The following is a 21,355-nucleotide window of genomic DNA, read 5'->3' as shown; positions in this document are numbered from 1 at the left end:
GGCTCCCAAAGTCGAGGTGGACGTCAGCGTGCCCAAAGTGGACGCCAGCCTCCCCGAGGCAGAGGTCAAGGCCGGCGCCGTCGACGTCAGCATCTCGGCCCCCGACATCAAGCCGCCCTCCGTGGAGGGCTCCCTCGACCTCCAGGCGCCCAAGGTAGACCTGAAAGTGCCCTCTGCCGAAGGCTCGCTCGACGGAGGCGAGCTGGAAGCCGCGGGCCTCAAAGGCAAGTTTAAGATGCCCAAGTTCGACAAGCCCAAATTCGGAGTGTCGGTGCCCAAGGCGGAAGGGCCCGAAGGCGAGGTCAGCCTGCCCACCGCAGAGGTCGAGCTGCCCTCCGGCACCGTGACGGTCACAGGGGAAGGCCCCTCACTGGACCTCAAAGCTGACACTGGCGGTGCCAAAACCGAAGGCGCTGGCTGGAAACTGGAAAAGCCCTCCCTCAAAATGCCCAAAGCTGACATCAAAGCTCCCAAGGTAGACATCAGCCTGCCCTCCGTCGACATCACCCTTCCAAAGGCCGGTGTCGACCTGCAGGCGCCCGAGGCCGCGCTCAGCCTCGAAGGGGAGGCAAAAGCCCCAGAGAAGGAGGCCACGAAGGCAAAAGACGGCAAGTTCAAAATGCCCAAGTTCGGCATGCCTTCCTTTGGCTGGTCCAGCAGCAGAGAGGCCAAGGGCACCGTAGCTGCCGATGTGGACGTGAGCCTCAAGGAGCCCCAGGTGACCGCACCCTCGGGAACCGCCGAAGTCGACGTGACCCTGCCCGGGGCCGAGATCCAAGCGCCCGGCGTCGAGGTGACCATCGAGGCGGCCGCCGGCGCAGACGTGGAGAAAGGCCGCTTCAAAATGCCCGACGTCAAGATGCCCAGCGTCAAGCTGCCCAAAGTCAAAGCTCCCCACGTGCAGGTCAGCCTGCCAAAGGCCGAGATCTCGCTGCCCAAAGCCCAGGGCGAAATCCCGGAGGGCGAGCTCGCCCTGCAGGGCCCCGATGCCGAAGGCAGCCTGGACGTGGCCGCCGGCAAAGCGGAGGGCGGCGGCATGAAACTCCACATGCCAAAAGTCAAGGTGCCCAGCGTGGCCTTCTCCAAGCCGACCGTCAAGGCTCCCAAAGTCGAGGTGGACGTCAGCGTGCCCAAAGTGGACGCCAGCCTCCCCGAGGCAGAGGTCAAGGCCGGCGCCGTCGACGTCAGCATCTCGGCCCCCGACATCAAGCCGCCCTCCGTGGAGGGCTCCCTCGACCTCCAGGCGCCCAAGGTAGACCTGAAAGTGCCCTCTGCCGAAGGCTCGCTCGACGGAGGCGAGCTGGAAGCCGCGGGCCTCAAAGGCAAGTTTAAGATGCCCAAGTTCGACAAGCCCAAATTCGGAGTGTCGGTGCCCAAGGCGGAAGGGCCCGAAGGCGAGGTCAGCCTGCCCACCGCAGAGGTCGAGCTGCCCTCCGGCACCGTGACGGTCACAGGGGAAGGCCCCTCACTGGACCTCAAAGCTGACACTGGCGGTGCCAAAACCGAAGGCGCTGGCTGGAAACTGGAAAAGCCCTCCCTCAAAATGCCCAAAGCTGACATCAAAGCTCCCAAGGTAGACATCAGCCTGCCCTCCGTCGACATCACCCTTCCAAAGGCCGGTGTCGACCTGCAGGCGCCCGAGGCCGCGCTCAGCCTCGAAGGGGAGGCAAAAGCCCCAGAGAAGGAGGCCACGAAGGCAAAAGACGGCAAGTTCAAAATGCCCAAGTTCGGCATGCCTTCCTTTGGCTGGTCCAGCAGCAGAGAGGCCAAGGGCACCGTAGCTGCCGATGTGGACGTGAGCCTCAAGGAGCCCCAGGTGACCGCACCCTCGGGAACCGCCGAAGTCGACGTGACCCTGCCCGGGGCCGAGATCCAAGCGCCCGGCGTCGAGGTGACCATCGAGGCGGCCGCCGGCGCAGACGCGGAGAAAGGCCGCTTCAAAATGCCCGACGTCAAGATGCCCAGCGTCAAGCTGCCCAAAGTCAAAGCTCCCCACGTGCAGGTCAGCCTGCCAAAGGCCGAGATCTCGCTGCCCAAAGCCCAGGGCGAAATCCCGGAGGGCGAGCTCGCCCTGCAGGGCCCCGATGCCGAAGGCAGCCTGGACGTGGCCGCCGGCAAAGCGGAGGGCGGCGGCATGAAACTCCACATGCCAAAAGTCAAGGTGCCCAGCGTGGCCTTCTCCAAGCCGACCGTCAAGGCTCCCAAAGTCGAGGTGGACGTCAGCGTGCCCAAAGTGGACGCCAGCCTCCCCGAGGCAGAGGTCAAGGCCGGCGCCGTCGACGTCAGCATCTCGGCCCCCGACATCAAGCCGCCCTCCGTGGAGGGCTCCCTCGACCTCCAGGCGCCCAAGGTAGACCTGAAAGTGCCCTCTGCCGAAGGCTCGCTCGACGGAGGCGAGCTGGAAGCCGCGGGCCTCAAAGGCAAGTTTAAGATGCCCAAGTTCGACAAGCCCAAATTCGGAGTGTCGGTGCCCAAGGCGGAAGGGCCCGAAGGCGAGGTCAGCCTGCCCACCGCAGAGGTCGAGCTGCCCTCCGGCACCGTGACGGTCACAGGGGAAGGCCCCTCACTGGACCTCAAAGCTGACACTGGCGGTGCCAAAACCGAAGGCGCTGGCTGGAAACTGGAAAAGCCCTCCCTCAAAATGCCCAAAGCTGACATCAAAGCTCCCAAGGTAGACATCAGCCTGCCCTCCGTCGACATCACCCTTCCAAAGGCCGGTGTCGACCTGCAGGTGCCCGAGGCCGCGCTCAGCCTCGAAGGGGAGGCAAAAGCCCCAGAGAAGGAGGCCACGAAGGCAAAAGACGGCAAGTTCAAAATGCCCAAGTTCGGCATGCCTTCCTTTGGCTGGTCCAGCAGCAGAGAGGCCAAGGGCACCGTAGCTGCCGATGTGGACGTGAGCCTCAAGGAGCCCCAGGTGACCGCACCCTCGGGAACCGCCGAAGTCGACGTGACCCTGCCCGGGGCCGAGATCCAAGCGCCCGGCGTCGAGGTGACCATCGAGGCGGCCGCCGGCGCAGACGCGGAGAAAGGCCGCTTCAAAATGCCCGACGTCAAGATGCCCAGCGTCAAGCTGCCCAAAGTCAAAGCTCCCCACGTGCAGGTCAGCCTGCCAAAGGCCGAGATCTCGCTGCCCAAAGCCCAGGGCGAAATCCCGGAGGGCGAGCTCGCCCTGCAGGGCCCCGATGCCGAAGGCAGCCTGGACGTGGCCGCCGGCAAAGCGGAGGGCGGCGGCATGAAACTCCACATGCCAAAAGTCAAGGTGCCCAGCGTGGCCTTCTCCAAGCCGACCGTCAAGGCTCCCAAAGTCGAGGTGGACGTCAGCGTGCCCAAAGTGGACGCCAGCCTCCCCGAGGCAGAGGTCAAGGCCGGCGCCGTCGACGTCAGCATCTCGGCCCCCGACATCAAGCCGCCCTCCGTGGAGGGCTCCCTCGACCTCCAGGCGCCCAAGGTAGACCTGAAAGTGCCCTCTGCCGAAGGCTCGCTCGACGGAGGCGAGCTGGAAGCCGCGGGCCTCAAAGGCAAGTTTAAGATGCCCAAGTTCGACAAGCCCAAATTCGGAGTGTCGGTGCCCAAGGCGGAAGGGCCCGAAGGCGAGGTCAGCCTGCCCACCGCAGAGGTCGAGCTGCCCTCCGGCACCGTGACGGTCACAGGGGAAGGCCCCTCACTGGACCTCAAAGCTGACACTGGCGGTGCCAAAACCGAAGGCGCTGGCTGGAAACTGGAAAAGCCCTCCCTCAAAATGCCCAAAGCTGACATCAAAGCTCCCAAGGTAGACATCAGCCTGCCCTCCGTCGACATCACCCTTCCAAAGGCCGGTGTCGACCTGCAGGCGCCCGAGGCCGCGCTCAGCCTCGAAGGGGAGGCAAAAGCCCCAGAGAAGGAGGCCACGAAGGCAAAAGACGGCAAGTTCAAAATGCCCAAGTTCGGCATGCCTTCCTTTGGCTGGTCCAGCAGCAGAGAGGCCAAGGGCACCGTAGCTGCCGATGTGGACGTGAGCCTCAAGGAGCCCCAGGTGACCGCACCCTCGGGAACCGCCGAAGTCGACGTGACCCTGCCCGGGGCCGAGATCCAAGCGCCCGGCGTCGAGGTGACCATCGAGGCGGCCGCCGGCGCAGACGCGGAGAAAGGCCGCTTCAAAATGCCCGACGTCAAGATGCCCAGCGTCAAGCTGCCCAAAGTCAAAGCTCCCCACGTGCAGGTCAGCCTGCCAAAGGCCGAGATCTCGCTGCCCAAAGCCCAGGGCGAAATCCCGGAGGGCGAGCTCGCCCTGCAGGGCCCCGATGCCGAAGGCAGCCTGGACGTGGCCGCCGGCAAAGCGGAGGGCGGCGGCATGAAACTCCACATGCCAAAAGTCAAGGTGCCCAGCGTGGCCTTCTCCAAGCCGACCGTCAAGGCTCCCAAAGTCGAGGTGGACGTCAGCGTGCCCAAAGTGGACGCCAGCCTCCCCGAGGCAGAGGTCAAGGCCGGCGCTGTCGACGTCAGCATCTCGGCCCCCGACATCAAGCCGCCCTCCGTGGAGGGCTCCCTCGACCTCCAGGCGCCCAAGGTAGACCTGAAAGTGCCCTCTGCCGAAGGCTCGCTCGACGGAGGCGAGCTGGAAGCCGCGGGCCTCAAAGGCAAGTTTAAGATGCCCAAGTTCGACAAGCCCAAATTCGGAGTGTCGGTGCCCAAGGCGGAAGGGCCCGAAGGCGAGGTCAGCCTGCCCACCGCAGAGGTCGAGCTGCCCTCCGGCACCGTGACGGTCACAGGGGAAGGCCCCTCACTGGACCTCAAAGCTGACACTGGCGGTGCCAAAACCGAAGGCGCTGGCTGGAAACTGGAAAAGCCCTCCCTCAAAATGCCCAAAGCTGACATCAAAGCTCCCAAGGTAGACATCAGCCTGCCCTCCGTCGACATCACCCTTCCAAAGGCCGGTGTCGACCTGCAGGCGCCCGAGGCCGCGCTCAGCCTCGAAGGGGAGGCAAAAGCCCCAGAGAAGGAGGCCACGAAGGCAAAAGACGGCAAGTTCAAAATGCCCAAGTTCGGCATGCCTTCCTTTGGCTGGTCCAGCAGCAGAGAGGCCAAGGGCACCGTAGCTGCCGATGTGGACGTGAGCCTCAAGGAGCCCCAGGTGACCGCACCCTCGGGAACCGCCGAAGTCGACGTGACCCTGCCCGGGGCCGAGATCCAAGCGCCCGGCGTCGAGGTGACCATCGAGGCGGCCGCCGGCGCAGACGCGGAGAAAGGCCGCTTCAAAATGCCCGACGTCAAGATGCCCAGCGTCAAGCTGCCCAAAGTCAAAGCTCCCCACGTGCAGGTCAGCCTGCCAAAGGCCGAGATCTCGCTGCCCAAAGCCCAGGGCGAAATCCCGGAGGGCGAGCTCGCCCTGCAGGGCCCCGATGCCGAAGGCAGCCTGGACGTGGCCGCCGGCAAAGCGGAGGGCGGCGGCATGAAACTCCACATGCCAAAAGTCAAGGTGCCCAGCGTGGCCTTCTCCAAGCCGACCGTCAAGGCTCCCAAAGTCGAGGTGGACGTCAGCGTGCCCAAAGTGGACGCCAGCCTCCCCGAGGCAGAGGTCAAGGCCGGCGCCGTCGACGTCAGCATCTCGGCCCCCGACATCAAGCCGCCCTCCGTGGAGGGCTCCCTCGACCTCCAGGCGCCCAAGGTAGACCTGAAAGTGCCCTCTGCCGAAGGCTCGCTCGACGGAGGCGAGCTGGAAGCCGCGGGCCTCAAAGGCAAGTTTAAGATGCCCAAGTTCGACAAGCCCAAATTCGGAGTGTCGGTGCCCAAGGCGGAAGGGCCCGAAGGCGAGGTCAGCCTGCCCACCGCAGAGGTCGAGCTGCCCTCCGGCACCGTGACGGTCACAGGGGAAGGCCCCTCACTGGACCTCAAAGCTGACACTGGCGGTGCCAAAACCGAAGGCGCTGGCTGGAAACTGGAAAAGCCCTCCCTCAAAATGCCCAAAGCTGACATCAAAGCTCCCAAGGTAGACATCAGCCTGCCCTCCGTCGACATCACCCTTCCAAAGGCCGGTGTCGACCTGCAGGCGCCCGAGGCCGCGCTCAGCCTCGAAGGGGAGGCAAAAGCCCCAGAGAAGGAGGCCACGAAGGCAAAAGACGGCAAGTTCAAAATGCCCAAGTTCGGCATGCCTTCCTTTGGCTGGTCCAGCAGCAGAGAGGCCAAGGGCACCGTAGCTGCCGATGTGGACGTGAGCCTCAAGGAGCCCCAGGTGACCGCACCCTCGGGAACCGCCGAAGTCGACGTGACCCTGCCCGGGGCCGAGATCCAAGCGCCCGGCGTCGAGGTGACCATCGAGGCGGCCGCCGGCGCAGACGCGGAGAAAGGCCGCTTCAAAATGCCCGACGTCAAGATGCCCAGCGTCAAGCTGCCCAAAGTCAAAGCTCCCCACGTGCAGGTCAGCCTGCCAAAGGCCGAGATCTCGCTGCCCAAAGCCCAGGGCGAAATCCCGGAGGGCGAGCTCGCCCTGCAGGGCCCCGATGCCGAAGGCAGCCTGGACGTGGCCGCCGGCAAAGCGGAGGGCGGCGGCATGAAACTCCACATGCCAAAAGTCAAGGTGCCCAGCGTGGCCTTCTCCAAGCCGACCGTCAAGGCTCCCAAAGTCGAGGTGGACGTCAGCGTGCCCAAAGTGGACGCCAGCCTCCCCGAGGCAGAGGTCAAGGCCGGCGCTGTCGACGTCAGCATCTCGGCCCCCGACATCAAGCCGCCCTCCGTGGAGGGCTCCCTCGACCTCCAGGCGCCCAAGGTAGACCTGAAAGTGCCCTCTGCCGAAGGCTCGCTCGACGGAGGCGAGCTGGAAGCCGCGGGCCTCAAAGGCAAGTTTAAGATGCCCAAGTTCGACAAGCCCAAATTCGGAGTGTCGGTGCCCAAGGCGGAAGGGCCCGAAGGCGAGGTCAGCCTGCCCACCGCAGAGGTCGAGCTGCCCTCCGGCACCGTGACGGTCACAGGGGAAGGCCCCTCACTGGACCTCAAAGCTGACACTGGCGGTGCCAAAACCGAAGGCGCTGGCTGGAAACTGGAAAAGCCCTCCCTCAAAATGCCCAAAGCTGACATCAAAGCTCCCAAGGTAGACATCAGCCTGCCCTCCGTCGACATCACCCTTCCAAAGGCCGGTGTCGACCTGCAGGCGCCCGAGGCCGCGCTCAGCCTCGAAGGGGAGGCAAAAGCCCCAGAGAAGGAGGCCACGAAGGCAAAAGACGGCAAGTTCAAAATGCCCAAGTTCGGCATGCCTTCCTTTGGCTGGTCCAGCAGCAGAGAGGCCAAGGGCACCGTAGCTGCCGATGTGGACGTGAGCCTCAAGGAGCCCCAGGTGACCGCACCCTCGGGAACCGCCAAAGTCGACGTGACCCTGCCCGGGGCCGAGATCCAAGCGCCCGGCGTCGAGGTGACCATCGAGGCGGCCGCCGGCGCAGACGCGGAGAAAGGCCGCTTCAAAATGCCCGACGTCAAGATGCCCAGCGTCAAGCTGCCCAAAGTCAAAGCTCCCCACGTGCAGGTCAGCCTGCCAAAGGCCGAGATCTCGCTGCCCAAAGCCCAGGGCGAAATCCCGGAGGGCGAGCTCGCCCTGCAGGGCCCCGATGCCGAAGGCAGCCTGGACGTGGCCGCCGGCAAAGCGGAGGGCGGCGGCATGAAACTCCACATGCCAAAAGTCAAGGTGCCCAGCGTGGCCTTCTCCAAGCCGACCGTCAAGGCTCCCAAAGTCGAGGTGGACGTCAGCGTGCCCAAAGTGGACGCCAGCCTCCCCGAGGCAGAGGTCAAGGCCGGCGCCGTCGACGTCAGCATCTCGGCCCCCGACATCAAGCCGCCCTCCGTGGAGGGCTCCCTCGACCTCCAGGCGCCCAAGGTAGACCTGAAAGTGCCCTCTGCCGAAGGCTCGCTCGACGGAGGCGAGCTGGAAGCCGCGGGCCTCAAAGGCAAGTTTAAGATGCCCAAGTTCGACAAGCCCAAATTCGGAGTGTCGGTGCCCAAGGCGGAAGGGCCCGAAGGCGAGGTCAGCCTGCCCACCGCAGAGGTCGAGCTGCCCTCCGGCACCGTGACGGTCACAGGGGAAGGCCCCTCACTGGACCTCAAAGCTGACACTGGCGGTGCCAAAACCGAAGGCGCTGGCTGGAAACTGGAAAAGCCCTCCCTCAAAATGCCCAAAGCTGACATCAAAGCTCCCAAGGTAGACATCAGCCTGCCCTCCGTCGACATCACCCTTCCAAAGGCCGGTGTCGACCTGCAGGCGCCCGAGGCCGCGCTCAGCCTCGAAGGGGAGGCAAAAGCCCCAGAGAAGGAGGCCACGAAGGCAAAAGACGGCAAGTTCAAAATGCCCAAGTTCGGCATGCCTTCCTTTGGCTGGTCCAGCAGCAGAGAGGCCAAGGGCACCGTAGCTGCCGATGTGGACGTGAGCCTCAAGGAGCCCCAGGTGACCGCACCCTCGGGAACCGCCGAAGTCGACGTGACCCTGCCCGGGGCCGAGATCCAAGCGCCCGGCGTCGAGGTGACCATCGAGGCGGCCGCCGGCGCAGACGCGGAGAAAGGCCGCTTCAAAATGCCCGACGTCAAGATGCCCAGCGTCAAGCTGCCCAAAGTCAAAGCTCCCCACGTGCAGGTCAGCCTGCCAAAGGCCGAGATCTCGCTGCCCAAAGCCCAGGGCGAAATCCCGGAGGGCGAGCTCGCCCTGCAGGGCCCCGATGCCGAAGGCAGCCTGGACGTGGCCGCCGGCAAAGCGGAGGGCGGCGGCATGAAACTCCACATGCCAAAAGTCAAGGTGCCCAGCGTGGCCTTCTCCAAGCCGACCGTCAAGGCTCCCAAAGTCGAGGTGGACGTCAGCGTGCCCAAAGTGGACGCCAGCCTCCCCGAGGCAGAGGTCAAGGCCGGCGCCGTCGACGTCAGCATCTCGGCCCCCGACATCAAGCCGCCCTCCGTGGAGGGCTCCCTCGACCTCCAGGCGCCCAAGGTAGACCTGAAAGTGCCCTCTGCCGAAGGCTCGCTCGACGGAGGCGAGCTGGAAGCCGCGGGCCTCAAAGGCAAGTTTAAGATGCCCAAGTTCGACAAGCCCAAATTCGGAGTGTCGGTGCCCAAGGCGGAAGGGCCCGAAGGCGAGGTCAGCCTGCCCACCGCAGAGGTCGAGCTGCCCTCCGGCACCGTGACGGTCACAGGGGAAGGCCCCTCACTGGACCTCAAAGCTGACACTGGCGGTGCCAAAACCGAAGGCGCTGGCTGGAAACTGGAAAAGCCCTCCCTCAAAATGCCCAAAGCTGACATCAAAGCTCCCAAGGTAGACATCAGCCTGCCCTCCGTCGACATCACCCTTCCAAAGGCCGGTGTCGACCTGCAGGCGCCCGAGGCCGCGCTCAGCCTCGAAGGGGAGGCAAAAGCCCCAGAGAAGGAGGCCACGAAGGCAAAAGACGGCAAGTTCAAAATGCCCAAGTTCGGCATGCCTTCCTTTGGCTGGTCCAGCAGCAGAGAGGCCAAGGGCACCGTAGCTGCCGATGTGGACGTGAGCCTCAAGGAGCCCCAGGTGACCGCACCCTCGGGAACCGCCGAAGTCGACGTGACCCTGCCCGGGGCCGAGATCCAAGCGCCCGGCGTCGAGGTGACCATCGAGGCGGCCGCCGGCGCAGACGCGGAGAAAGGCCGCTTCAAAATGCCCGACGTCAAGATGCCCAGCGTCAAGCTGCCCAAAGTCAAAGCTCCCCACGTGCAGGTCAGCCTGCCAAAGGCCGAGATCTCGCTGCCCAAAGCCCAGGGCGAAATCCCGGAGGGCGAGCTCGCCCTGCAGGGCCCCGATGCCGAAGGCAGCCTGGACGTGGCCGCCGGCAAAGCGGAGGGCGGCGGCATGAAACTCCACATGCCAAAAGTCAAGGTGCCCAGCGTGGCCTTCTCCAAGCCGACCGTCAAGGCTCCCAAAGTCGAGGTGGACGTCAGCGTGCCCAAAGTGGACGCCAGCCTCCCCGAGGCAGAGGTCAAGGCCGGCGCCGTCGACGTCAGCATCTCGGCCCCCGACATCAAGCCGCCCTCCGTGGAGGGCTCCCTCGACCTCCAGGCGCCCAAGGTAGACCTGAAAGTGCCCTCTGCCGAAGGCTCGCTCGACGGAGGCGAGCTGGAAGCCGCGGGCCTCAAAGGCAAGTTTAAGATGCCCAAGTTCGACAAGCCCAAATTCGGAGTGTCGGTGCCCAAGGCGGAAGGGCCCGAAGGCGAGGTCAGCCTGCCCACCGCAGAGGTCGAGCTGCCCTCCGGCACCGTGACGGTCACAGGGGAAGGCCCCTCACTGGACCTCAAAGCTGACACTGGCGGTGCCAAAACCGAAGGCGCTGGCTGGAAACTGGAAAAGCCCTCCCTCAAAATGCCCAAAGCTGACATCAAAGCTCCCAAGGTAGACATCAGCCTGCCCTCCGTCGACATCACCCTTCCAAAGGCCGGTGTCGACCTGCAGGCGCCCGAGGCCGCGCTCAGCCTCGAAGGGGAGGCAAAAGCCCCAGAGAAGGAGGCCACGAAGGCAAAAGACGGCAAGTTCAAAATGCCCAAGTTCGGCATGCCTTCCTTTGGCTGGTCCAGCAGCAGAGAGGCCAAGGGCACCGTAGCTGCCGATGTGGACGTGAGCCTCAAGGAGCCCCAGGTGACCGCACCCTCGGGAACCGCCGAAGTCGACGTGACCCTGCCCGGGGCCGAGATCCAAGCGCCCGGCGTCGAGGTGACCATCGAGGCGGCCGCCGGCGCAGACGCGGAGAAAGGCCGCTTCAAAATGCCCGACGTCAAGATGCCCAGCGTCAAGCTGCCCAAAGTCAAAGCTCCCCACGTGCAGGTCAGCCTGCCAAAGGCCGAGATCTCGCTGCCCAAAGCCCAGGGCGAAATCCCGGAGGGCGAGCTCGCCCTGCAGGGCCCCGATGCCGAAGGCAGCCTGGACGTGGCCGCCGGCAAAGCGGAGGGCGGCGGCATGAAACTCCACATGCCAAAAGTCAAGGTGCCCAGCGTGGCCTTCTCCAAGCCGACCGTCAAGGCTCCCAAAGTCGAGGTGGACGTCAGCGTGCCCAAAGTGGACGCCAGCCTCCCCGAGGCAGAGGTCAAGGCCGGCGCCGTCGACGTCAGCATCTCGGCCCCCGACATCAAGCCGCCCTCCGTGGAGGGCTCCCTCGACCTCCAGGCGCCCAAGGTAGACCTGAAAGTGCCCTCTGCCGAAGGCTCGCTCGACGGAGGCGAGCTGGAAGCCGCGGGCCTCAAAGGCAAGTTTAAGATGCCCAAGTTCGACAAGCCCAAATTCGGAGTGTCGGTGCCCAAGGCGGAAGGGCCCGAAGGCGAGGTCAGCCTGCCCACCGCAGAGGTCGAGCTGCCCTCCGGCACCGTGACGGTCACAGGGGAAGGCCCCTCACTGGACCTCAAAGCTGACACTGGCGGTGCCAAAACCGAAGGCGCTGGCTGGAAACTGGAAAAGCCCTCCCTCAAAATGCCCAAAGCTGACATCAAAGCTCCCAAGGTAGACATCAGCCTGCCCTCCGTCGACATCACCCTTCCAAAGGCCGGTGTCGACCTGCAGGCGCCCGAGGCCGCGCTCAGCCTCGAAGGGGAGGCAAAAGCCCCAGAGAAGGAGGCCACGAAGGCAAAAGACGGCAAGTTCAAAATGCCCAAGTTCGGCATGCCTTCCTTTGGCTGGTCCAGCAGCAGAGAGGCCAAGGGCACCGTAGCTGCCGATGTGGACGTGAGCCTCAAGGAGCCCCAGGTGACCGCACCCTCGGGAACCGCCGAAGTCGACGTGACCCTGCCCGGGGCCGAGATCCAAGCGCCCGGCGTCGAGGTGACCATCGAGGCGGCCGCCGGCGCAGACGCGGAGAAAGGCCGCTTCAAAATGCCCGACGTCAAGATGCCCAGCGTCAAGCTGCCCAAAGTCAAAGCTCCCCACGTGCAGGTCAGCCTGCCAAAGGCCGAGATCTCGCTGCCCAAAGCCCAGGGCGAAATCCCGGAGGGCGAGCTCGCCCTGCAGGGCCCCGATGCCGAAGGCAGCCTGGACGTGGCCGCCGGCAAAGCGGAGGGCGGCGGCATGAAACTCCACATGCCAAAAGTCAAGGTGCCCAGCGTGGCCTTCTCCAAGCCGACCGTCAAGGCTCCCAAAGTCGAGGTGGACGTCAGCGTGCCCAAAGTGGACGCCAGCCTCCCCGAGGCAGAGGTCAAGGCCGGCGCCGTCGACGTCAGCATCTCGGCCCCCGACATCAAGCCGCCCTCCGTGGAGGGCTCCCTCGACCTCCAGGCGCCCAAGGTAGACCTGAAAGTGCCCTCTGCCGAAGGCTCGCTCGACGGAGGCGAGCTGGAAGCCGCGGGCCTCAAAGGCAAGTTTAAGATGCCCAAGTTCGACAAGCCCAAATTCGGAGTGTCGGTGCCCAAGGCGGAAGGGCCCGAAGGCGAGGTCAGCCTGCCCACCGCAGAGGTCGAGCTGCCCTCCGGCACCGTGACGGTCACAGGGGAAGGCCCCTCACTGGACCTCAAAGCTGACACTGGCGGTGCCAAAACCGAAGGCGCTGGCTGGAAACTGGAAAAGCCCTCCCTCAAAATGCCCAAAGCTGACATCAAAGCTCCCAAGGTAGACATCAGCCTGCCCTCCGTCGACATCACCCTTCCAAAGGCCGGTGTCGACCTGCAGGCGCCCGAGGCCGCGCTCAGCCTCGAAGGGGAGGCAAAAGCCCCAGAGAAGGAGGCCACGAAGGCAAAAGACGGCAAGTTCAAAATGCCCAAGTTCGGCATGCCTTCCTTTGGCTGGTCCAGCAGCAGAGAGGCCAAGGGCACCGTAGCTGCCGATGTGGACGTGAGCCTCAAGGAGCCCCAGGTGACCGCACCCTCGGGAACCGCCGAAGTCGACGTGACCCTGCCCGGGGCCGAGATCCAAGCGCCCGGCGTCGAGGTGACCATCGAGGCGGCCGCCGGCGCAGACGCGGAGAAAGGCCGCTTCAAAATGCCCGACGTCAAGATGCCCAGCGTCAAGCTGCCCAAAGTCAAAGCTCCCCACGTGCAGGTCAGCCTGCCAAAGGCCGAGATCTCGCTGCCCAAAGCCCAGGGCGAAATCCCGGAGGGCGAGCTCGCCCTGCAGGGCCCCGATGCCGAAGGCAGCCTGGACGTGGCCGCCGGCAAAGCGGAGGGCGGCGGCATGAAACTCCACATGCCAAAAGTCAAGGTGCCCAGCGTGGCCTTCTCCAAGCCGACCGTCAAGGCTCCCAAAGTCGAGGTGGACGTCAGCGTGCCCAAAGTGGACGCCAGCCTCCCCGAGGCAGAGGTCAAGGCCGGCGCCGTCGACGTCAGCATCTCGGCCCCCGACATCAAGCCGCCCTCCGTGGAGGGCTCCCTCGACCTCCAGGCGCCCAAGGTAGACCTGAAAGTGCCCTCTGCCGAAGGCTCGCTCGACGGAGGCGAGCTGGAAGCCGCGGGCCTCAAAGGCAAGTTTAAGATGCCCAAGTTCGACAAGCCCAAATTCGGAGTGTCGGTGCCCAAGGCGGAAGGGCCCGAAGGCGAGGTCAGCCTGCCCACCGCAGAGGTCGAGCTGCCCTCCGGCACCGTGACGGTCACAGGGGAAGGCCCCTCACTGGACCTCAAAGCTGACACTGGCGGTGCCAAAACCGAAGGCGCTGGCTGGAAACTGGAAAAGCCCTCCCTCAAAATGCCCAAAGCTGACATCAAAGCTCCCAAGGTAGACATCAGCCTGCCCTCCGTCGACATCACCCTTCCAAAGGCCGGTGTCGACCTGCAGGCGCCCGAGGCCGCGCTCAGCCTCGAAGGGGAGGCAAAAGCCCCAGAGAAGGAGGCCACGAAGGCAAAAGACGGCAAGTTCAAAATGCCCAAGTTCGGCATGCCTTCCTTTGGCTGGTCCAGCAGCAGAGAGGCCAAGGGCACCGTAGCTGCCGATGTGGACGTGAGCCTCAAGGAGCCCCAGGTGACCGCACCCTCGGGAACCGCCGAAGTCGACGTGACCCTGCCCGGGGCCGAGATCCAACCACCTGACATTGCTTTTATCTCTAGTTCATCCTCTGTTAAAGAGGAGTCTACTAGCAAATCTAAAGTTTCCTTTTTTAGTATGCCTAGAGTTTTACTTTCTAGAAGTTCAAAGCATGAGCTTCAAAGTAAGTCTAATATTGAATGTTCTGAGTCAGAATCTATGTGTTATTCTGTAACAGAGGAGTCTCCTGCTGTGATATCTGGCAGTGTTGGAAGTAAACTCGTTCCTGATGTTAAGGGGGACAGCTCTTCTAAAAGCACTAAATTTAGAATTCCTAGTTTAGGTTTCTCCAAAGTTGATATTAGTTCTTCTAAATTTGAACAAGATTCTCCATTATCTAAAGGAGATGTGACTCTTACCAAATATCAAATGAATGCAGCTGAATCTGAATCAAAAATATCATCATCTGCTGATGTGAAAATTTCATTTACAGATCTTGAGATTTTGAATGGAGAGGGTTCTTATGAACAAGGAATTACGAAACCAGAAGGAGTAAAAACGCCACCTGCTGAGCTGTCTGGTGGTGACATAGAATATACTGTTAAAATACCTAAGTTCCGAAAACCAAAGTTTGGATTTTCTTGGTCAAAGGGAAAACCATCAGAAAGTGATATTGGTTCCAAAGTGGAATCTGAATTTTCCACAGAAAAGATGACATCTGAGATGTTTGATATTGAAAATCCATCTCAGATTCCTGAATCTGAGTTTGGCCTAAAAATGCAAAAGACCTCACCTGAATTTGTTACGGGTGCATCAAAGTTGGATGTTAGTCTGCCATCACCAGAGATTACCTTGCCAAAATTAGAAATGGATATCCATGACCCAGAGTGCAGGAAAGAGCAGGAATTAATTTCTGGTAAGAAGGACACTGAGGAGAAAGAAAGCAAATTTAAAATGTCAAAATTCAAACTACTGTCATTTAATTGGTCACCAAAGAAAGAAGCTATTGCTCCTTCTGAAGCTGAAGGACATCTGGAAGAATCCACTATTTTATCTGGAGACACAGAATCTAAACTAGCACCAATTATCCCTGAGAATCAAGACCTTCATGTGGAATTAGATACCGCAACAGAAAAACATGGTGAAATGGGCAAAACCAAGAAGTCTCAGTTTATCATGCCAAAGATCTCACTTACTAAAGTTATGGGTCAAAAAGTCCAGGGCTCTCTGCCCGTACTAGAAACTGATGTTTGTGATCTCAAACAAGAAAAATGTGGAGATGATTCAGTACAGAAATCTGACAAAGGGAGTAGTGGAGAAAGGGCAGAAATAGCTGTAAAGATGTCAAAAGTTAAAGTTTCAGCTCCAGAATTTTCCAAACCTGCAGTTGAAGGACCCAAAATAGAAATGGATATTAGCATGCCTGCAGGTGAGGTCATACTTACTTCTTGTGAACAGGATGAGCTGACACTGAAATCAGCTGCTGATGATATTCCTTCCTCAGATACTAAGATGACGATTGAAGCGTCACTTGAGGTGAAGAGTCCTGAGACAAGTGTTGAAAGAATATCAAGCGAAATTGCCATGAGTGGAGTAGAAATAAAAGTTGAAGGTCCTGAAGGGAAAACAAAAATGTCAAAATTCCAAATGCCAAAGTTTGGAATGACGCATTCTAAAGGGAAAGGATCAGAAAAGGAGGTCAGCCAAACCAAATCAGAAGCCAAGGTTCCCCAAATAAAAGCAATGATAGAAATAGCTGACATTGCCGTGGAAGCACCAAATTTGGAGGTGGAATGTGGTGAAGGAACAGAATCTTCCAGCTCTAAGTTGAAAATAACTAAAGATGACAAGAAGGCACCAGAAGTTGATACTCACTTCCCAACGGGTGAGATTTCTATCTCAAAAACAGACAGTGATATTCAAGATTCAGATATGGCCCTAAAAATTAAAGAGGAAACAAAGCACAGGAATGAAGACGGAGAAGAGAAAGAAGGACATTTCAAAATGCCAAAACTCAAACTTCCATCCTTCAGTTGGTCACCAAAGAAGGAAGCAACTGTTAAGGAAGATTCTGGAGGAAATTTAGAAGATAATAAGGTTGCTGTAATGTCAGGCAGAATAGACACAGAAGCGGAAGGAACTGTAGCTGATGATCAAGGACCTAGGCCTGCCTTTGATCTGGAAATACCTGCTGGAAAAGATCAACAAAAAAGTCCAATTAAAAAGCCTCAGTTTGTCATGCCTAAAATTTCACTTTCCAAGATCAAGATTCCCAAATCTCAGGGACATTCATCAAAAGTTGAAGCTGGAAGTACTGTAACTAAAACAGAAAGAGATGGAGTTGATTCAGTACAGATACCTGATATAGAAATAAGTCATTCCACACAGATAGAAGAAGGGGCGCAAATAAGCATAAAAACAGCTGTAGTTAAGATCCCCACTTTGGAGCTTTCCAAAACAGAAGCCTTCCAAGCTAATTTGGGAGTCAGCTCAGCCAAGATTGATGCTGCTCTGACTGCCTCCGAGGAGAGTTTTCAACAGGTTGTCCTAAAATCAAGTTCTGATAAAGATTCAATTCAAAGAACAGGCATTGAGTTCCCTGAAGGAGAAACTTCAGTTGAACTGAGAAGCACCAAAATAGCAACTGAAGGATCATTAGTTATGGATGGAAGAAAGATGAAATTGGAAGGTCACGATGTACAGATTAAAATGCCCAAATTCCAGAAGCCAAAGTTTGGAATCTCCCTGACAAAAGGGAAAGGCCCAGAGCCAGAAGTCAGCTCTCCAAAATTAGAAGCTGAGCTACCTCAGCTAAAAATGACAGCAGAAGCTGCTGACATTGCTGCGAGAGCGCCAGCATCAGAATTTACATCTGATATGTCAGATCCTGGGCTAGAGGTTTATGCTTCAAAGGCAAAAACACCTCAAGTTCTGACGGCTGTCATTGAAGCTCCAAAGGTAGACATAAGCCCCCAGTCAGAGTCTAAAGCAGTGATAGAGGAAGACACTGAGGGCCTTGAGGAGAAAGAAATCAAATCAGAAGAAGAAACGAAAGCTGAAGAAGCTCAGACTGAAGAACATCAGGGATGGTTTAAAATGCCAAAATTCAGAATACCTGCATTTGGCCGCACATCCTTAAAGGAAAAGAAAGGTGATGCTGATGTTGAAAGAAGCCTGGAAAAAACTCAGGCAAGCATTCCTTCTGCCAAAGTACAAACTGAAGCTGAAATTACTATTGGAAAAGAAGAAATTCCAAAATTAGGAGATTCTATGGAGATTTCTGTTATTAGCTTGCCAAAGGTAGAAGGAGATATTTCATTGTCTGCGGAAAGAAGAGATAGTAGAGTAAATATTCAAAAAACTGAAACTTATGCAGACATAGTTAAGCGTGGTGCTGAAGGACAAAAAATGCACAGTTCAGAATTCACAGTATCTTCAGTGGGATTATCTGAAAGAGAAATAAGTGCTTCAATAATTGACAAAGATAACAGTTCACCAAGTAAGTTCCCTATGGGTACTCTGACTCTTCAAGAGCAAAAAGACAAATCACAGGATATAGATACTCCAGAGGTAGAAAGTTCCACTGAAGTAAAGACTTTAAGTGCAGAATTTAAAACATCATCAGGTGAAATTACTCTGGACAGAACACAGGAAAAAATAGATGCAAGTCTTCCAAAGGGAGAATTAGACCTTCAAAATCAAGGGGCAGTGATTAAAACAGTAAAGATAAGGACAAGTGAGATGAAAATTACAGGAAAAGACAGTGAGTTAAAATGGTCTACAGGTGAGTGGGCTACTGCAAAGGGATCAGAAAATGCCGTTTATATTGCAGCTAAGATGGAAGATGTAAAGGTAGATGTTCCAGAAGTGAAAACGGATGTTGAAATTGAGAGGGTAGATCCTGAAATGAAATGTCAAGTGAAACGTGTTGAAAAGGACATGTCTGCAAATGTGGAAGCGCAAGTAGAAGATAGAGCAGAAATAAGTAAAATTAAAACATACAAGTTTAAGATTCCAAAGTTTGGAGTACTACATTCAGAAGTGAAGGGTTTTGAAGATGATATCAGTTTGCCAAAGTCAGGAGCTGTTTCAGTGACTAAAACTGAAATAGACAGAGCGGAAATGCAGTTTCAAAAATCAGAAGGATCCATTGGCCCAACAAGTCCAACTCTAGATCACATGGAATCATCTGCTAGAATAACAGGGGAAACAGTGGACAAATCACAAGATGATCCAGAAGTAAATATAATAATTCCCAAACTAAAAATACCAAGATTCACTTTCAGAGTTCTCCCAAGTGAAGCTGATGTTTCATTGTCAAAAGTGGTAACAGATCCAAAAGGAACTAGTGCTGACATTGAAGTGGTGCACTTGCAAACAAGCTCTACTATCCCTGAGGAAATACCAGAGACTCTGGAAGGTGATATTCAAAAAGCAAAAAGCAAAATTCTAACACTAATTGAACCTGACATTAAAACAGCACAGATGACTGCTACCATAGATTCCTGCCTTTCAAACGCAGGGCAAGACATTCATTGGTCATACGTAGAAGGCCAAGAAGTGAGAGAGAAAGTAGAACCTGAACATGTTTCTATTGAAAGGTGTGAGATTTACTCTACCCAGATACTGAAGGAATCAGAGATTCTCTCATCAGAAGTTAAAACTGCTACTTTGGGATTTTCATTGCTCAAGGCTAAGTTGCCTGAATCACACAGCAACTCAGAAGTGCTAGTCCAGCAGAGCCCTTCAATGGACAATGCATCAGTGAACAAATCTGAACATTCTGATGAAAGTTTTGCAGTAACTACACAGAGGACTGGCACTTCTGAGCTTAAACTATCTGACAAACCACACAGTGAGACTGAAGAATCTCGCAGAATGACAGGTTTACCAACGTTAAAAACATTTGCTGCTGAAGTAAAGCCTTTCAGTAAACCTGAAGAGAGTCATCCTGATAAGGCACCAGAGAAAATAACTGCAGCTCCTCTCTCTAAAGATGGGGATATAACCGAAGCACAAGAAGATGAAGAAAAGTATGTAACTAATGAAAAAGAAAAGGCTGACAGCAAAAGGTCTCCTGGAAGATTCAAATTTTGGCTTCCAAGTATTGGCTTTTCATCTTCTGGTGATGAAACAAGCTCAGATTCAAAAACAGAAGTAAAAAAATCAGAAGAAACAAGGCCAGAAGATATGAAACCTGCTGACACATCAGTTAGTGATTCTTCTAAGCAAGGTGAAAAAACTGGATGGTTTAGATTTCCCAAACTAGGTTTCACATCTCCTTCCAAAAAAGCTAAGACTGTTGACAAAGAGGAGACAGGTCACGAAGAGAGAAGAATATCAGATGAAGACAGCCCTTCAGATAAACCTGATGTATTTTTTGATGCACAAGAAAGCTTATCACCTAAAGAAATAATAGAGAGTGAAAAACAAGAAATTGATGGGACCTCATCTAACATTCCAGTTTCTCAAACTATCGTGACATCTTCAGCAAGGACTGAACTAATCTTGTTGGAGGAAGAAAAAGCTAGTCAACCTAATATCCCTGGAGATACAACCAAATGAAGATTGTCTTCTGCCAACCACCCAGCGAAAACAGAATAATCTACACAGAAAAAAAAAAAGAAAAAGAAAAAGAAAAAGAAAAGGAAGAAAAATTTAAAAAAAAAGAAAAAGAAAAAAAAGAAAAAAAATTTCCTAATTTGCCAGAAACCAAAAGTTAAACAAAACCTAAAGGTGATATTTATGAAAACAGTTCATTGAAGAGAATTTACCACATCTAAATCTTCCTGTACTTGAATGTGCTATACTGTGTAGTAATTAAAATACTGATCTTTCCAAATGTGCTCCAAAGGCAAGAACTGCTACAGGTACAGGAGAGTTCATAGTTCTAGTAAAGTCTGAAAAGATATCTTAACCATGAAAGTAAACCTTTGAAAGACTCGGCGACAGCAAAATGTCTTGTTAAATATGCTTCTCAAAAACACACCAGTTAGGATTAGATGATATATTATTTGCAGAGCAGAGTATAAACTAGTACTGTGAGAATCATATTTACCTGTTTAGATTTTGGATCTCTCTGACCTATTTTTGCTTTCTTACTAGAGCATCTTTCGTTATTTCAGCTAAAGTAAACGTATACTCCACAATCATTTTAAAAAGCAAAACAAAACCAAAATGCTAGTGTAGACAGAGGCTTTACCCTTTCCTCTCTTCTCATGTTTTTTTTTTTTATTATTATTATTATCGTGGTGGGTTCTATTTAGCCTTAAAAGATTAATAAAGAAATAAGTTCAAGACCAAAAAAACCCCCACATTTAATTATTTCACATTTTTAAGGTACCCAAATAACGGTGATAACTGTTATAAAAATGTGGATAAATAAATTTTTATGTGTATATTTACTGAATGGTTAAATGCACAGAATGATCTGCCATGCTTTGGTGGAATTGCTTCAGATATTTTCTGGGAAAGGAGATGTATATAGTTATTTACCTCTTTGTTTATACTAATGCTTTTCTCAAGTGCACAGCCAAAACCAGAGTGCATATATGACGGCCTTCATATGTATCATTAAAACACTACATTCTTAATTCACAATAAATTCACTACATGAAAAATAACATGAGTAGCCTGAATTACTGCTAGTGCCACTACTGTTGGCTTGTTCTCAAAACTACAGCTGGAAAATGCCAGCTTAAATTTGCATAAGATTTGATTATCACCCAGTAACTGCTGAAATGACTGCTTAATGGCAGCATGGTTTCTAAATACGACGGTGTTGGATACAAACTAATCTGAGACTTTTCACCCATTGCATTTCTGAGTTTTGTAGATCTGCGCGTGCAATCGTGCTTCTTTATGGTGCTTTCCTCATCCTGCATCTTCTTTCTCTGTATTCTATTTACAACAGGGAAAAGAGATAAAGCAGATTGTTTAGAAATTTAGTTATAAAGGAAACATACTTGGTTGTGTAACCATCTGGGACTTGAAGTGTTCTCCATTTCTGCATCTTTGCAGAAAGGATGAGGTCAAATAAATCTGAGGTATGAGACAGCAATAACCACAGACCAAGACTCACTACTCTGTTTTTAAAAGATGAATGCATTAGATGAGGAAGGAAGAGGAGAGAAAAAAGCAGCAATAAAACCTTCCTCCAAATGGGCTCCTGTCAGCTTTAGGGAAAGCACAAGTAAGGAAAAAAAGCAACCAGGTTAACAAGGCATAACCCAAGGGTCTGACCACAGGAATAGCTAAAGACAGAGCCCAAAAGAAGGCAAGGAACACAGAGACAAATCTTCAAAACACCCATACTTTGTCAACAGGCTCCTGTGGTTCTGGCTCCACCTACCTGTTCTGAGGATGTTGGTTTCTTTTTAACTGTGTTAGGTTCCCTCAGTTAATGCTACTTCATTTTTAACAGCTGGAATGTGTAGGCTGTTCAGCTAAACATCTGCG

At 55.6% G+C, this 21,355-nt stretch overlaps 1 protein-coding gene across 2 annotated transcripts in view; it reads left to right on the top strand.

Annotated features, from left to right (window-relative positions):
* Positions 1 to 20,520, top strand: part of AHNAK2 (AHNAK nucleoprotein 2) — a 61,533-nt gene extending 41,013 nt beyond the window's left edge. For both annotated transcript variants that reach the window (XM_040701328.2, XM_040701329.2), the window contains exon 8: positions 17 to 20,520. In XM_040701328.2, coding sequence (XP_040557262.1) covers positions 17 to 19,462 — 19,446 coding nt within the window. In that variant the 3' untranslated portion in view covers positions 19,463 to 20,520. The remainder of the gene's footprint in view (positions 1 to 16) is intronic.
* The last annotated feature ends 835 nt before the right edge of the window (positions 20,521 to 21,355 follow it).

The sequence above is a fragment of the Gallus gallus genome, chromosome 5 (genome assembly GCF_016699485.2).
Source record: "Gallus gallus isolate bGalGal1 chromosome 5, bGalGal1.mat.broiler.GRCg7b, whole genome shotgun sequence".
Taxonomy (NCBI): domain Eukaryota; kingdom Metazoa; phylum Chordata; class Aves; order Galliformes; family Phasianidae; genus Gallus; species Gallus gallus.
Note: the sequence above shows the minus strand (reverse complement) of the source record. Positions and strands in the feature narration are given on the sequence as shown.